The sequence below is a fragment of the Thamnophis elegans genome, chromosome 4 (genome assembly GCF_009769535.1).
Source record: "Thamnophis elegans isolate rThaEle1 chromosome 4, rThaEle1.pri, whole genome shotgun sequence".
NCBI lineage: Eukaryota > Metazoa > Chordata > Lepidosauria > Squamata > Colubridae > Thamnophis > Thamnophis elegans.
The window spans coordinates 93,032,686-93,048,004 of NC_045544.1; the positions used below are offsets into that span (position 1 = coordinate 93,032,686).

The 15,319-nt window shown below is 40.6% G+C and overlaps 1 protein-coding gene across 3 annotated transcripts in view; it reads right to left on the reverse strand.

The window, feature by feature from the left end:
- Positions 1–15,319, reverse strand: part of TRERF1 (transcriptional regulating factor 1) — a 92,265-nt gene that overhangs the window by 31,643 nt on the left and 45,303 nt on the right. For all 3 annotated transcript variants that reach the window (XM_032216285.1, XM_032216284.1, XM_032216283.1), the window contains exons 2-3: positions 2,474–4,053; positions 1,397–1,443 (exon numbers count right to left, since the gene is read on the reverse strand). In XM_032216285.1, coding sequence (XP_032072176.1) covers positions 1,397–1,443; positions 2,474–3,844 — 1,418 coding nt within the window. In that variant the 5' untranslated portion in view covers positions 3,845–4,053. The remainder of the gene's footprint in view (positions 1–1,396; positions 1,444–2,473; positions 4,054–15,319) is intronic.

A 15,319-nucleotide genomic window follows, 5' to 3' on the forward strand; every position in this document is an offset into this window, starting at 1 on the left:
ACCATCAATATGCGGACGATACTCAATTGTATCTGTCCGCCCCGTGCCAACTCAATGAAGCGGCAGACGTGATGAACCGAGGCCTTGAAGCTGTTATGGACTGGATGAGGGTTAACAAGCTTGTGCTCAACCCAGAAAAGACCGAGTGGCTGTTGTGTTTCCCTCCCAAAAATTCGACCAATATTCCATCTCTCAGGCTGGGGGGTCAAATTTTATACCCCTCAGAGAGGGTTCGCAACTTGGGAGTCCTCCTGGATCCACAGCTATCGTTTGACCACCATTTAATGGCTGTGACCAGGGGGGCATTCGCCCAGGTTCGCCTGGTGCACCAGTTGCGACCCTACCTGAATCGGGAGGCTCTCACAACAGTCACCCGGGCCCTTGTGACCTCTAGGCTGGAATACTGCAATGTGCTCTACATGGGGCTGCCCTTGAAGAGCATCCGGCGACTTCAGCTAGTACAGAACGCGGCCGCGCGAGTGATTGTGGGTGCACCTCGGTTCACCCGCATAACACCTATCCTCCGCGAGCTGCGCTGGCTACCTGTTGATCTCCGGATGCGCTTCAAGGTGCTATTAGTCACCCATAAAGCCCTACATGGCAGTGGATCTGGATACTTGAGAGACCGCCTTCTGCCAATTACATCCCTGCGACCAATAAGATCACATAGATTAGGCCTCCTCCGCATTCCATCGGCCAGCCAATGTCGGCTGGCAACTACAAGGAGGAGGGCCTTCTCAGTAGTAGCCCCGACCCTTTGGAACGAGCTCCCCGTAGAGATTCGCACCCTCTCCACCGTCCAGGCCTTCCGCACAGCCCTTAAGAACTGGCTCGCCCGTCAGGCCTGGGGACAAGGATAGTTACCCCTCCCGAATGATGAATGTATGTTGTTTACTATTTTATTATATGTCTCTATCTTAACGTCTGTATTCCCCTTCCCCGATTTTATGTGAGCCGCCCTGAGTCCCCTCAGGGAAAAGGGCGGCCTACAAATACTAATAAAATCTAAAATCTAAATCTAAATCTAAGATCACAACTAAGATGACTGGAGATAAATGGAATTTCCCTCCTGAATCTAAAATCACTTATGATCTTTAGATGGTTCCTGTGAAAGCTTGCCAGATAGGCTTTGACCTAGAATAGTTAAATAGATATAGAACAAACCTAATTCACATGCTAAGGGTTAAGTTTTATATTCTTAACAACTAAGGCTACATCATTGTCATATGGTCTTCTACCACAGATTGATATAACGGCCACCAAAATTATTGCCATATTTCAATATAGCATTCTCAAAGATTGCTTACAAGATTGTTGATTATTTGTACACTATTTTGGATTTTTCGGCCACTATTTTGGATTTTTAGAAGACATCAGTAATTAATCACAACTATACCTTTGTTCAGGAGAAACTGATGGAAGTCTGCCATCAAGTAACTGGATCTGTTATTTAAAAAGATAGGAGAAATTTAAGTAAACCAGTAAGTTGTTAAATTATAGTCTGCACCACTTTTCTTACTCTAGGCAAATGTACGTATGCATACCTTGATCAAGAGGCAAAGCTCTAGTGATAGGAAATTGGTTACAGTCAAGTGAATGAGTTCTTTTTTTTAATGTCCTTAGTTGTTTCTCATGGGACCCCATCAAAACACATTTTGAAAAAAAACCTGGTCTAAAATATTGGGAAGATTGTGGAGTGCATTAAAGGTATCACTTTGCTACCCTGCATAGTTCAGATGTGAATAGGCAATAAGCAATATTTGAACTCTTGGAGAAGAAACAAAAAGGCCTCCTGTTCCAGATATTGTGTTTCTTAGCCAAATGGATGGTGGTGCCTTATCCAACAGATTCCATAGGAAGTAGGCCTCTATGAATGCCCAATGCACAGAGTCATTTTAAAATTTCCAGTGGAATCTCTATATTTATACAGATTTCCACCCGCAAACACTCTTTAATCACATCTAGAAGCATCTAACCCAGTTTGACTGGTTCATCGTAGATGGACAGTTGGAATAAATTGTTAAATATTCACAAAATGGCTCTGCCAATGGAAGCATCTGTTTGTCTCCATGGTTTCAGAGAACATAAATTTCAATGCCATAAAAGGCTTCTTCTATTTCACTGGACAACTATTGTTGATAAAATGCAAAGACGGAAACCCCAGGTCTGAAGGCACCTATCCCAAAAGCCTTCCAAAATCTGCTACTGAATTATCATTTTTAATGCAACAAAAGGGAAAGTGTTAATTTTTTCCAACATATTTTTACATTTAATTTCAATGGGAGCGATACTGAATGAAGCTTTTGTTCTGGCTCCACTTACTTTTCTGGGGTGTTGTCCCAGCATATTATTGAAATCCAAGTATACATTTCACAAACAATTGTGCATGCCTGCTGTATGTTATAAGACAATACAGATTTTTTTCTAAACTTAGTTATCAGAAAGTACTAGTAAGATACAAAGTTTTACATACCTGTGGCCATACTGCACTGGGAGACAACTGCTGAGGTCTTTTGTTATTCATCAGAACACTTGTTGAAGGTCTAAGAGATGGTTGGGAGATTGTGCTGTCCACAGAATTCAGGCCCTGTGCTGCTGGATCTTCAGTCCCCTCTGCCATAGGGAGTCCCAGGTGCTCATCCATCAATGTCTGAGTGTTACCATCACTCTGGTAATGATCAGGCTGACTGGCATCACCGGATGGCTGTTGCTGATGCAGAACACTTTGTGGATACAAATGTTTGAAGGACTGCTGCTGATCTTGATAGAAATACGGAGGGACTGCTCCTAGCTGTATAAGATGCATGGAATTACCCCGATCTTGGGAGTATTGCTGAGGTTCGTGCAGAGGCTTCTGGTTAGTATCCCGGTGGTAGGGAGGAAGTTGTGTTTGTATCTGCTGCTGCTGCTGCTGCTGTTGTAACTGTTGCATCATAGGCTGTATTGGATAATACTGAGCTGTTTGCATGGGGCACTGCCTCTGTTGCTGCTGCTGAGGCTGCATCTCGTGTACCAAGAGCCTGTGCTGTCCTTGATGGGGTTGCTGTTGCTGCAGATAGTATTGATCTTGCTGTAGCTGTGGTGGCAGCAAATGTTGAGAATGCATTTGCTGCAAGTGGGTCTGTCCCTGGTGCATGGCAGAGTGCATTGGGATGTGGGCAACATGTTGCTGGTTATCATAATAAAGAGGGGACTGGTGTTGCATTAGCTGCATCTGCTGCTTTTGCTGTGCACTTCCAAACCCAGGATGGACTTGCTGTGGCATCTGCTGGTATCTCGGCACAAGTTGTTGTTCCACAGCAGGTTTCTGAGACAGCAATTGTCGAAGCGCGCTATCGCCAGCATTCTCCATCACTGGAGGCTGCGACTGAATGTTCTGAGACACATTGTTCACTTGGATTCTTAAGTTTTGGCTAGCAAACACCTGGGCAAAAGAGTCTAATTTATGCAAAACCCCACTGGTAATTTTTTGTGACCTGAGGTCATTGCTTTGGGAACAGAGATGGTCAAAGCCATCAACCGGTTCACTTTGAGCCATTGGATTCCACATGACATGCTGACTGTTTCTTACTGGGAGGTGGTTTCCAGACACCAAATGGGCCCAGTCTGTTTGCCTGGGAGAATCCATTAGCCCAAGACCTTTGGGCCCAACATTCAAAGACATGTTTTCCCTGGTATCATGAGGGAATGAAGGAGAGAGAGGAGACTCTGGAGACGTATGCATGGCTGAAGTTCCATAGCTGTGGTTTGCAGATGCCAGAGGACTCAAGTGCTGCTGCTGGTAATATACATTTTCGCTATTGTTAACTATGTGGTTTGTCTTATACGCCTGCTGATCCCCCATTTTCAGCACTTCTTCTCTCAGCAAGAACCATTTAAAACACAATCAAATAATATAGTCCTGCGAGAACTTAAAACTAAAACATTGCAAACCTATTTTATTCTTTTGACCACTTGTTCTGGAGAACTGAATTTTTTTATGGATGGTGAATTTCACTTCGGCCTGAAAAAAAGCCTTTACTGAAACCAAGATATTTGTTGTGCTTTAGTCACCTGTAAAGGAAAAAGAAAGGAATATAATTGCGATCATCCTATATCCCCACAAACACAGCTGTTCAAAACTTTATTCCTATTTGGGAGTGCTGGGCTGTAGTGTCCAGTGAAAGAAGGTTTGTCCCATTTCTGATAGGGACAAAGATTCAGGAAGGTGAGTTTTTTCTTCTTCCAAAGATGAAAATATCTTGTTGTTATGGTTCCTTAAGTCCTAAACATCAATTTCACAATGTTCCCTACTGAAAAATCTCAACAACAAATCTCATTTAGTCACTTAGTGGTTTGCCATTTTCTAGGTGCTCTAATGACATAAAAGAGAAACCAGGGTTATATGAAATCTATGGACCACGGGTTTCAAATTCGCAATGTCATGCTGCTGTCACGTGACGTTTCGTGATGTTTTTTCGCTTTGCAGATCTGGGGTATGTGTGGCCTGTGTGTGATGCATCCAGCCTGGGGGCAGCCAGTTTGACACCCCTGCAATAGACTATGCTGCCCACTCATTGAAAAGAATAAATTCATAGTTTAATATGTTCCTAGGAATACCTTTGTTTCTGGAAGTTTAAATAGCTTTAACAGCATGCAGCCTATGCTAATGAGGGCTTGGTTATTTACAGATCATAGCCCCAGTGCAGACTTCTTTATAATCCCTAGGAACCAAGGCCCAATCTTGAGGGCAAACTTCAAGAAACAGTGGATCAATTTCCTATTGATTTGTGGGGGTGGGAAGAACAAAGAAGAAAACAGTGCATCAGCCTTCTTTGAGAAATGACACACCTCCTACCTCCAAATGGAAAAAATGCCGTTTCAGCCACTGCAGTCCTTATTCAATATATATGCTTATGTTTACCCACACTGAGCTAAATCTTCAGTATTAGCCAGAAAGCTGGCCCATGATTAAACCTGGCTATATTGGCTATCTATTTAGTAACATATTTCAAAATGTGTTACACTGCTTTGGAACTAAATCCCCAACAGGAGTCTCTATATATGCACAGCATTTTGAGAATCCTGCTTCTGTTCTGAGAATAGCCACATAGAAAAAAATACTTTCATGTATAGAAAGAGAGCCTTATGGGATGTTCTACCAGTGTGTAACAGCTGACACTGTTGTCGTCTATGGAGGGCTAGGCAAAGACACATAGAGATCCACCATATTTACACACTAGTCTAAAGAGCTAAGGATACACAAGCTAAGGGAGAAATCAAAAGAGGAGAACATATCCTCTCCAGCAGCCAACACCCAGATAAAAAGGGATTAACAATCAAACAGAAAACAATACTCTAATCAAGGAAAAACCAAGGAGAAAATCATATACGCACCAACATTGGCAAGCCAAGATATTCTATATAAACAGGGAACAAACCCCATACCCACTAGCACCAATGATGCTACGTAGTGGAATAATAAAATATCTGCAAGCAAACAACCAAGCTCAGAGAGCACCAAGAATCTCAAAAGTCCTTTTAATTTTACTGGCTTTCAACAGGTTGACTTAATTTGTTGTTTTGAGCCACTGATATTTTATACAGTTCTTTATACAGTACATTAATGTTTTTATTATTAAATATTTAGTGTTCTTTTGCTGATTGGTGTAAAAGATATGCATGAAAACAACTATAAGCCATTTCATAAGATAAATATATCAGACCCAAGTAGCACCCTAGAGAGCTGAATGGTTCAATATTAATGCATAGTTCAGCTTGCCAAAGACAATAGTAAATAAAAGACAGACGGTTCATCCAACAGAATGTTGTCTTACAGTTCCTTTGATGAAGAACTTTCTTACTCCTCTATAGGTTTGCATGAGTATCTCAATATTTGGTTTTCAAGATCAGGAATGCTGAAGTGGTCATCCTCCTAATTTCCTACAGTCACAACCTCTTTTCTTGAAGTTCCCTTGTCCCTTCCGGCCTGCACTTCCTTCCCATCCAGGAAACTCCTTAACCATCCAGCACAGGAAATCATTAAGTAGGTAACTTCAGACAAGATTTAATTACTCCAACAAAACAAAGTCATCTTCCATGCTGCATACCATACACAGCTAACCCTCTATCACAATTATCTGTGCCTTTCCCAACCCAGTTTCACCCAAAACACAGGAGACACAAAAGTCTAAACCTGGCTCCTACCTAGGTTAATAATTCATGCTCCCCTCCCTTCCCAACTTGGTGACACCTTCAGATTCTGGTGTGGGAATGGGGGTGGAGAGCTTCTCTCAGGAAATCAGTGCAGTTATATTCTAATGGTCACATTGTCCCAAGTCACAGTCTAGGAACCGGATAACAGGTTCCTCTACATTTGCTGTAAAACAGCAGTCAGAACAAAAATTTCTCCTAACAATGTCAGACAGGAACGAATCAAATCCAAACTAAAGCAAGGCTTAATCCTAGCAGCCAACTTCCTGGACCTCCTACCATATATGCTATACCTTCCTGCAAGACTCAGTCTGCTTCAACTGCTGGTGAATTCAGACTGGTGTATCTGGTGAAAAGGCTATCAATAATACAAAACTAATCAGGGATCATTAATGTAAAGGAACTATAATTATATTCCCCAGGTATTGATTACATTCAATATTCAAGTTACATATTCAGGGAACCCAAATGAGACCTTTTAAAGTGGTAAGTATCCCTCAACAAAGGAGTTGGGCCAGTGTAAACTTTCTGATGCCCTATTTTAATTGCTAGATGTAAGGCTGCACCTTTCCTCAACCCATCATTGACAGTTGATTGAAAGAAAGAAAAATTCCATCATGAGAATTGTTTTTCATTTCTGTGTTAAACCTCAAGGCTGACTCTATATCTGTGCAGAGTTTGCTTATAACTACTGTGTTGATACCCTAGCTTAGCTTTGTGAGCCCTATTAAGTAGACCAGACCAAGAAATCAACTCCGCAGGATGCCTACAATATTTTTATTGGTACTGATTACGATAATGGAATATTTCAAGCCTGATTTTTCTGTGCAGTGCCTTCTCCTCCTTCTTGTAATTCTGTGAATTAGGGAGGTGACTGAGTGCTTCCAGATGTTATCTGGACATTCTGCACTTGAGTGCACAGGAAGATGGGGAGTTAAAAAAAATGGATCATGCTCTCATTTTGAAGCTATCTAAGCAACCTCATTCTAGTCAGTAATAATGATTCTTATTTAACATGTCTGGGTAGTTGTTGCAGAGACTGACAATTCAACAACCAAAAAGATCAAAGGACCTAGAAATGTTTGGCCTTGAGGAGATTTGGGTGGCCATGACAGTACTGTTCAAATATTTGAAAGAATATCACACAGAACAAGGTCAGGGTCTGTTTTCCATCATTTCAGGGTAAAGGATGTTGATTAATAACATTTAAGTTAAAGAGGAGCAGATTCCAATTTGAATGTTACAAAAAAAACACAAGAGCAGCTGTTCCTTGACACAGGAGATCTGTTGTTTCTCACCACCACTGCCTGTCTGTAGGATCATCCTCTGCCTTCATGAAGGCAGGCAGATCCCTATCTGGTTGACCACTTTCCCCAATGACGGGGGGGCCTGGGACAGCATCAAGCTCAGCCCCTGGCATCTCCAAAAGTTCCAGGGGTGCTATATCTGTCAGATTATCCTGGTTCCAATTCCTCGTCCAAATTGGGATCTGACAGGACCATGACAAGTACTGGTGAGGCGGCAGCGTCACTCTTCTGGATGGACTTCACCGGGCAGCGGCTATTTACCTCAGCAAATGGAGTGAAACAACGCTGGGGGAAAGGCATCTGTTTCCTTGATTTGCATTCATCAACCTCACTGCCTCTTCCCATGAATCTTCTTTCCTGACTATATACTTTGGAACATGGCTTATGCCTTGGCCTCTGGATTTCACAGATTTTGCCTGTGCCTCGTGGACTTGCTTTTCCCTTACAAAATGCCCTAGCCTTGCCTCTGCCTTGTGGACTTGTCTTGTTCCATGGATTCATGTTTGGTTTGTTCCTGGACTGAGCTGTGAACTCCCGGAGGTTGTGTGGTTGTTGGCATGGAGATAAAACCTTTACCCCAGCAGTGATGTGTGCATGTGTGAGTGAGATCAAGCAAAAGGATGGTGGATTCTCTTTCACTGGCTGTTTTCTAGTGAAGGTCTAGACCAACTCACCACAGCCAATTTGCCATGGGACAACTTGCAATGGGACAATTCAATGTGGGATAACTCAAGAGAGGGACAACTGAATTGCAGAAGGCTTTGTTTTGCTTTATATTTGAGTAAATGTAAAAGTAGAAGTTCTCGAGTTTGGGTTGAGCTGCCATTTGTCCCTCTCTTGAGTTATACCACATTGAATTGTCCCATTGAGAGTTGTCCCATTCCATTCTAATGAAGACTAGGCAGCCATTTGTCAGAGATTATTTAATTTGGATTCTTTCACTTAGCAATAGATTGACCTGATAGCAAAAAAGGCCCCTTAAGAATCTAGGATTCCACCATTCTTCCTGCACGCTAATAATTATTGTAAGGTATGGTGCAAACAACATTGTTTTGCAGCCTTACTGTTTTCCCAACAGATACAATCTTGGTTGTAAGCTATCGTGTAAACCTGCGTGCACACGCACATGTACGTGCATGGGTGAGAGAACGTAATGGTTCACTTGAGACCAGACACACGGAGATAGAGATAACAGTTCAGTGCACTTTGATTAAATCAGAACGGAAAATCAAGATAGGAAGTCTTTCTACGAGAATTGTAAAACTCACTAAAACCGATTAGAATGATTAGGATTGGGTGTGTATATTAAGTTGCCTGTAAAATTCACTAGATATAGATTCAAGGGATGGGAGGCAGGCGAGACAACAATTCCCACAAAGAAGAAATGCTCATCTAATTCTGCCACAAATCCAAAATCTCATTTTGTGATATATTTATTATTTTATTTATCCATATGCTCCCTAATTATCAAATTCTATATCTGAGTTATTTTGCAAACTATCTGGAAGAAAATCAGCTTATCCAAAAGACGAGATTACATTACAGTGATCACTGCTAATATGTCAGCAACCCTAAAACATGGTGTACAGTAGAATTGGCCTGTATTTTCAAGGGAATACATACTATACGGTACTTGAGAATCATGGCAGCTGAACAAAACTGGAAGGCAGATAGTTGGGGAAAGATAGAGTTGGACTCTCAGTCGAACTGCAAAACTGGCAGTTGCAGACACCCATCAACAACACTGCATCTCCAAGACACTTCTGCAGCAAATATAATTTATATCACATCTTTATGCTCTGAGAGCATGATTAATAAATAAACACATAATTAAATTTAACATAAATACTCAAGTTGTCTAATAAATAAAACCAATTTGATGCAGCAGGAGACTGACATCTAATCCTTAGGCATGGAAATTGGCTGGATGACCTTGAGCCAGTCACCATCTCTCAGCCCAACTTCCCACAAAGGGTTACTGTTGTGGGTGAAATAGGAAAGAGCACTATATCCTGCCTTGATTTGTACAGAAAGAAGGCAGGATATAAATACATTCAAACATAATAAATATATGAATCAATAAATTCAAGCATAGTTCTGGCATCCCAAAAGTGCTTTTTCAAGAGGCAACTTTGTTTTTCTGAAGAAACCTCTTGGATGAGGAGCAAAACATCTTCAAAGAAAAACCAGAAAGTCCAATTGCCACTTGAAAAAGTCCCACTTTGGGACAACCATGACTTGGTTGACTGAGAATCTGTATAGACATAAATCTGTTGAAAAAGATATACGTTAAAAGATTTCTTACATACTGGGAAAATGGGGGTCCCACCTACAATTTCCAAAAATAGGTTTTCCACAGTCTAGGAATTATGCAGGAGAAGGTCTTGGCCAGCTTGCCAAAACATGGCCTTTGACAATAGGGGTATATTCAGAACAGTTTCTGCTGCTAATCTTAAAAAGAACATTATGGGTTTGTAAGCAGAGAGATTATCCATAAGATACTCAGACTTTAAGCATCCGAAGCCTCAAACATAATACCTTGAATTGTTCTTGGTAAACAATTGGCAACCTATAAAGAACTTTCAGTAGGACTTCTTTTAAGCATCATATGATCCATGTACTCAGACCCAGTTAACTCTCTGAATTGCAACCTTCTGTAGCAAGTTCATCTTCAAGAGTTTTTTTCCCCTGAGGTCAGCTCTATACAGTATTGTAATCATCAGAATAGGATGTTGCTAAGGAGTGGATAAATATAACCAAATCTGACTAGATCAAGAAGAAACACAGCTGGCACACCAGAAGCTATGAAAAGCACTCCTTGCTGTTGTTTGTGAATCCAGGGTTAGCTAACCAATCAATAGGTTTCCCATTCAGTGTCTATAGCTTTTCTGATTTTAAAAACAGGCATCAAGGAAATAATAAAAGGAAGAGCTTTAAACATGTATTTTACCCAGGCCTTTGGCAAGGGAACGAGACACCTTGCTTCAACATTCTTGCCATCATTTATCTTATTTTAATTGATTTTATTATAATTTCTTTCATTGCTGTGAGCCAGCAAGAGTTGTTGGAGTTATTATAATAACAACATAATATAAGAGAAAGGACTGGAGAAGATAAACAAAATACAAAGACCTGCAAACAGAAATTGAACAACTGTGGGGGAAAACAGCAAAGGTAGCAACAATAGTGATAAATAAGCACCTTGGGTGAAATCCCAAAATATATGGAGCATCTCTTGAACACCACTGGTGACAAAATCACCATCAGTTGATTGCAAAAGGCAGCTTTACTCAGAACAGCTTACATCCTGTGATGAATATCTGTAACACCATCAAACATCCACATCTATCTACCCCAGGTTCTTGGGAACGACTTGATAAGTGGTCAAAAATGCCAAATTCAGACTGAACACCCGGCTGACTATGCAATCGACCATAACAATAACAATTGTGGCCTAAAGAAAAATCAGTGTAAGAAACTTGAAAACATTTTATTTTTTATTTTAAAAAGTATTGTATTTTTTGGAGTATAAGACGCACCTATTTTCCTCAAAAAAGAGGCTGAAAATCTGGGTGTCTTATACACTGAATACAGCATTTTTGCCTCCTGAAACCCCACCCCTTCACCAAAATGGCCGTGCATACCCTTATGGAGGCTTTTAGAGAGCTCCTGGGGGCTGGGGAGGGCAGAAATGAGCAAAAAACTGGGTGTTTTTTGCTCCCCCCACAGCATTCTATAAGCACTCCATAGGGCTATGCATGCAATTTTTTGACAAAAAATGGGCACGTTTTTGCAGCAACCCACTTCTGGTTATTAGGCTTCTTGAACTGAAAGTGCGTCCCATCAGATCGCACAGGGTAGGCCTCCTCCAAATTCCATCCGCCAGTCAGTGCCGACTGGCGTCTACGCGGAGGAGAGCCTTCTCAGTTGCAGCTCCGACGCTATGGAACAATCTCCTCGTGGAGATCCGCACCCTCACCACCGTCCAGGCCTTCCGCACGGCCCTCAAGATCTGGCTATCCCGTCAGGCCTGGGGATAGGACTTTACTCTCTCCCCGCCCGAATGCTGAGTGAATGTTGTGCTTTTATTGTTAATTATTTTTTACTCACATTTTCTTTTATGTCTTGTCTTGCACTCCCCTCCCTTATTATTGTAAGCCGCCCTGAGTCCCCTCAGGGAACGGCCTATAAGTGTTCAATAAAACTCAAACTCAAACTCAAAAGTCCCATTTTAAAAAAGCAGGCCAACCTTGTTTCACACTTAGGTTTGATGGAATTATACGCAATATATCTATATTTCTTTGAAGACTTTTATATACTGTGTTTCTATTCTTGAAGAGACTACAAAAATAAAAATAGTTATTTATGGTCTGTATTAAAAGACAAGAAAAATGAGCTTAAAACCCTGAATCATTTACAACCAGGGGAAATTATTAAAACCAATGTAAGCAACAACATATACAATACAGGCATTTAAAAGATTGAAATCAAGCACGTAATAAGCTTTCTAGGTCATCCAACTTTATCTACACCGAGCAGCACAAATCTAGATTTTCCCACAATCTCTCCCCAACATGAGATTGCCACCCAAAGTCTCAAGAATATACTGCTTTGAATAATGTACTTCAGCTTCTAATATGTGTACTATTTTCCACTAAGAAGAAAATGCTAGTCCAGCCTAAGATGCATTAAAAATGAATGGAATAATTTGGGGCAGCTGTATGCAAGCAGTCAGTGTAAGGCATTTTTGTCACTGTACACAAATGCAATAAATAGACACTTTAAACCTGAGGACTGGGAATAACAGAAGCAATGAATAATTGTAACTATGGTTTAGTGAAATTAACAAAAGGTTAATCAAGATATAGATTCATATATTATTCTTAGACCCAGCAAAATGTCATGGGCAGATAAGAGCTAGATATGTTTCAAAGCCCAAATAAAAAGTATTGTTTTTTGTAGGTGCTCAGTACTCCACCGATCATCCTTCTCCAATCTAACATCTTCCAGATATAAGAAGAGACAGAATAGCCTTGGCCATGCTGGTTGAGATGTCAGTACAACCTGGCTGGAGAACACCACATTCAAAAAGCCTACTTGCATGTTTCTAAATGCTTTATATACCTGGAGAAAAATGCTCCATTTCTCAATTAGCTTTTATTGGAAATAAAAGGGGTTTTAAAAGAGGGGCTGATCATACAACTTCAAGATGTAGTTTTTCCAAAGAGCTGTATTCTTCTTAGATGTAATAGAAAAAGGCATACTTTTCCTCCTCCTTATTCTTCAGAAATGTTCTTCCTCTTTCAGAAAGGAAGAATGTGGTTTTATTGAAAGTGTTTGTCAGATAATGTTTTTTATTAGGAGAATTCCAGGAAGTTTGAGCGCATGTTTTCTATCCTTCTGCATATCAGGATTACATGCATGGACATGTTTCAAAGGAAGCCACAGGCCCAAACGTAGCCCACCTTCCAATTTCTTTACTTCTCTTTCAGAAGCAAAGACGCAAGCCCAGGACTGGTATTCAGCCCTTCTTCTTATTCTTTAGTATCCTGTTCTCTCTTGCAACAACAGACATACAAATGTGGAGTCCGTGGTATCTCTGGGCTTGGCTGTTTGCAGACATTTCATTATTCAACTAAGTAACATTATCATCATATTATTACTTAATTGAATGCAAGCAAACAAACAATCAAACTCAAAGAGCATCAAGGATTTCTCAGTTCAACCCTCAACTACATATGTTCTTTTCTACTGGAGACACACAAATGCCCAACAAATATTAACATATATATATTATGTGAAAATGCATACATTAACTAACTTTGGAAAGCCTCACGTTTGTACATTTACCCCATTCTGATTATAAACAATCATTTCCTGTGATGTTCAGTGCTAGAGAAGTGCATTTTATTTCAATTATAAATGGAAACAAGTAATCCAAAACTATGATATAATTTTGATTTTGTCTCAAAAGGTACTGCCAATGGAAAAATCAATAGAACTAAATCAATTCCCAAGGAGCATCTGTTCAAAGAGAGACCACAAAAACAACACAGACTAACATTGGCTGTCACCTACATTTACAGCTCATTTCATTCAAACATATTACTAATAAATTACGCATACCGAACAATGATGCTGAACAGGGTGAAAAGTCCTGTTTACTTGCATAAACTACCCAACTTGAACCAGACTCTCACATGAACTATGATAAAATAAGGAATTAGGTCAGGCAACAAACCCAGATATCTGAATCTGTAAAGGTTCTATTAGTCTCTTTTAAACTATGTCACAGGGACCCTGAAAGAGTTTCCCATGATGTAGTAGTCACTCATCCCACCAGGTTCCTAGTGATAGCCTTTCCTAATTTACTGGAGAAGATGCTTTGACTTATGTGCTCAAATGCTAACTGACATACCACTGGCAGTGGGGGGTGAATGAGGCATATGACTTGGTTACTCAAACATTTCCCTGGGAACTGAAGAGCCAGATGTGTGCCTGGATTGCTGGCAGAAAAAGATGAAAAGCAAATTTGACTGATCTCCAGGACATGACCATGTTTGTGCTTACTCCATGGCAGCAAGAAAGGTGAATGAAATTATTTCTCATATTGCATTAGTGGACTATCACCCAACCAGCATTATTTGACTTTACTAACTTGGGGGTGTGTTTATGTGTCAACTGAGAATTCAATGTATGGAACCATCAATGATGATGATACCCAACCCTATATTGCTATCCTGGGTTGTGGGGTGCTTCCACTTGTTCCTTTGTTGATAATTTCAATCTATAAAGGGGAAGGAAAGGTAAGCTGATTGGCCCTTCAATTATGGAATTCCCCAGGAATCAGTTCATGTCTCCTCTTTTAGCTGAACCCTCTGGGGGAGGTCAACTGAGAATTAAGATATGGTAGCATCAATATATTGATGGCACCCAACTATATACCACTATTCCACGTTCTGAGAAAGATGCTGTTGATGTTGTATCCTGGTGCTCAGAGGCTGTGGGGATTGATGGAAGTCAATTAAATCCAAGCAAGACAGAGTTGCTGGTTGTACATAGCAGTTCTTTGTGGATGGCAAGGACTACCTGTCCAGGGGGAAAGTTTGAAATTTGGGGAACCTTCTTGAACAGCAAATGGAAGCTGTGATTAGGACATTTGCTCAGCTTTGGGTAGTTCACCAAAGCGTATCTTTATCTGGTGCAGGAGGATCTAACATCACTAACTCATGCTCTCATCACTGCCCAGATAGACTGTTATACTTTATGTGATGCCGTCTTTAAAGGCTACCTATAAATTACTCACCTCTTAACTAGCTCTTGACACAAGAAATACATTAAACTTGTACTATGGGTCCTGCAGAGCTTCTTGGTTTCATTCTGAATGGAATGTAAAGTGATATTTAACCTATTTTTATTTATTTATTAAATTTATATTCCACCCAACTCAAGAGTCATGAAACTATGGGCTGCTTGCAACTTTAATCAATTTAGATACAAACTATAAAGCCTATTAGACCTCCTCCTCTTTTGGATGGTACAGCCTCTTAGATGTAGAGAGGGCTCCTTATTGTCCCATGCTAATAGGATGTCAGGGGAGTTGAAGCTAGAAGGTGCTGTTTCTCTGTAGAATGAGCTCCCTTCTTGAGAACTTTTAGGAAGTTATTAAAAATAAAGCTTTTTCAAAGAGACTTTCTGTAATGTTACCCATGCCTCGCCTTTCTCACTGCTTTTATCTCCTACGTTGGTTTTGTTCTTGCAACTTGGCTTAAAAGTTGTTTTAATTCTGATATGACCTTGTAACAGTTAAGGGTTGCAAG